Source organism: Ictidomys tridecemlineatus, chromosome X (genome assembly GCF_052094955.1).
Source record: "Ictidomys tridecemlineatus isolate mIctTri1 chromosome X, mIctTri1.hap1, whole genome shotgun sequence".
In the NCBI taxonomy this organism is placed as follows: Eukaryota; Metazoa; Chordata; class Mammalia; order Rodentia; family Sciuridae; genus Ictidomys; species Ictidomys tridecemlineatus.
Window position 1 is genome coordinate 83,969,160 of NC_135493.1, and position 2,453 is coordinate 83,971,612.

Below are 2,453 nucleotides of genomic sequence, written 5' to 3' on the forward strand. Positions count from 1 at the left end.
TTAAAAAAAATTTAGTTGTAGATAGACACTATAGCTTTATTTTATTTATTTATTTTTATGTGGTGCTGAGGATCAAACCCAGTGCCTCACAAGTGCCAGGCAAGCCAACTACCACTGAGCCCCAACCCCAACGAGATCAGCAGATCTTAAGTGATCAGATGACATCACTCAAGAACGGTGTGTGTGTGCCACTGAATTGTGTTTATTCGTTGTATTCTGTTTCTATTGTCAATTTTCAAACTGTTGATGGTGGGCCCTGTGTGTGGGCGCCTGTGGTCACCGCCTCCCCTTGCGCTGGCAGTAGGAGCTCGCCCCTAGTGGACCACAGGGTGGCAGGACCTTGCAAGGTGGTGCAGGGCGGCGGGACCAGGGGGCGCTGTGAGCCGACCAAGGGTGGACCATGTGCTGGGCACCCGGAAGCCAAGCTAGCGCGTGGGGGTGGCGCTGGAGCAGGCCTGAGCAGTGGCGAAGCTCCTGGCGCATGAGGCGCGGGTCTGCAGCGCAGCAGCTCCAGGCAGCAGCGGCTGGTGAGGACACTGCCCCCATGGACGGCGCTGTGGAGAAGCTTTGCCGTCCCAACAACGTGGAGATCCTGCCACCGTCAAAAATACGGAGGAATTTAGAAGGCAATGACCAAAATGCCTCCGGGAGTAGAGCTCTAAAAGGGAAGAAACCTCGTTTTAATGTGTCACTGGTTTGTTTAACTAAAAGATTTACGGATCTCATCAAATCCGCTCCTGGGGGCATCCTGGACTTAAACAAGGCTGCGACAACCCTGGGAGTACCGAAACGCAGACTCTATGACATTACGGGCGTCTTGAATGGAATTGACTTCGTGGAAAAGAAATCCAGGAACCACGTTCGATGGACAGGATCTGACCTTAGCCACTCCGAGGCACTAACCCAGAAACAGAAGCTGCAGGAGGAGCTTGCAAACTTAGCAGCAATGGAAGGTGCTTTGGATGAGTTGATTAAGGATTGTGCTCAGCAGTTGTTTGAGTTAACGGATGACAAAACAAATGAAAGTTTGGCCTATGTGACGTATCAGGATGTCCACAGCATTGAAGACTTTCATGAACAGATTGTCATTGCCGTCAGAGCTCCAGAGGCAACCACGTTGGATGTTTTAGCTCCGGGAGAGGACAGTCTCACAGTTCACGTAAAGAGCACCAGAGGACCCATCGACGTGTACTTGTGTGAAATGGAGCAGAACCACTCAAGTGGCAAGACATCTGACGGAGCAGAGACCTCTTCATCTGAAAGCCAACATCCAGAAGGCCATGAGGAAGGGGAAAACTCCCCTCAGCAAAGTGAAGATTTGCCTGAAGTAAACAACATTTGACAGCCTTTGAGGATTGATGGATTGAATGTTTTTCACAACATCCTTTTTGGATGAATGGTACATGGATTTGACTCTGAGAACAAAAAATCATCCAGGAAGTTCTCTCCCTCTCAGCAGCATTAAGGCCAGTCGTCTCTTTGACTAGCTCCTTACCTAGATGACTGGATAACTATGGTTTCTGCATTCAGAACTAATGCTTTTAAAATTATTCACTGTTTGGGGGAGGGAAATTGACATCTTTCCTCCAGGAATAACTTCATAACAAAGGGGATCACAGAACCAGATGGTAAGGTCTGGCACAGTTTCTGGTATAGTCTGCATCTCTCTCTTCCCCCCTCCCCACCTATTAGCTATCTATAATATCAGGATTCAATCTGACCTAATTATAAAGTCATGAAATATAATTTGCTCTAAATCAATCCCCAGTATTTCTTCATTCCCCTCCTCTCCTCCCTCCCCACTATTCCCTTCCATCTACTCTACTGATCTTTCTGCTATTTACTTTTTTTAAGAAAGACAGAGAATTTATTTATATATATATTTAGTTTTCGGTGGACACAACATCTTTATTCTATTTTTATGTGGTGCTGAGGATTGAACCCAGTGCCCTGCACATGCCAGGCAAGCACGCTACTGCTTGAGCCACATCCCCAGCCCCTACTATTTACTTTTATTTCTCTCTTTCTTTTTAGTTAGTGTCTTGTGGATACCTGTGATGGTGAGATCACTGTGGTATAATATATACATAGGAAAGTTAGGTTAGATACATTCTGCTGTTCTTCCCTTATTCCATCCCTCTCTCCTTCCTCTCCCTCAATCTCCTTGATCTGGTCTACAGATCTTCTATTTGCTGGAACCCAACTTTTCACTTCCTTTCTCTCTCTTTTCTTCCCACTTATTTTGGAGTAGCTTCTGCATATCAGAGAAAATTTTCAATGTTTGACTATCTGGGTCTGTCTTATTTCACATGACAGTCTCCAGTTCCATCCATTTACAAGCAAATGCCTTAATTTCATTCTTCCTTATGCTGAGTAACATTTTATTGTGTATACATACCACATTTTCTTTATTCATCTGTTGAAGGGCACATATTTACAATAGCTTGGCTATT

At 45.5% G+C, this 2,453-nt stretch overlaps 1 protein-coding gene across 1 annotated transcript; it reads left to right on the forward strand.

The window, feature by feature from the left end:
- The first annotated feature begins 526 nt into the window (after positions 1–526).
- Positions 527–1,830, forward strand: LOC101969088 (transcription factor E2F6). Its single transcript, XM_040288350.2, has one exon. The coding sequence runs from the start codon at positions 545–547 to the stop codon at positions 1,340–1,342; it is 798 nt and encodes a 265-aa protein (XP_040144284.2). The 5' UTR covers positions 527–544; the 3' UTR covers positions 1,343–1,830.
- The last annotated feature ends 623 nt before the right edge of the window (positions 1,831–2,453 follow it).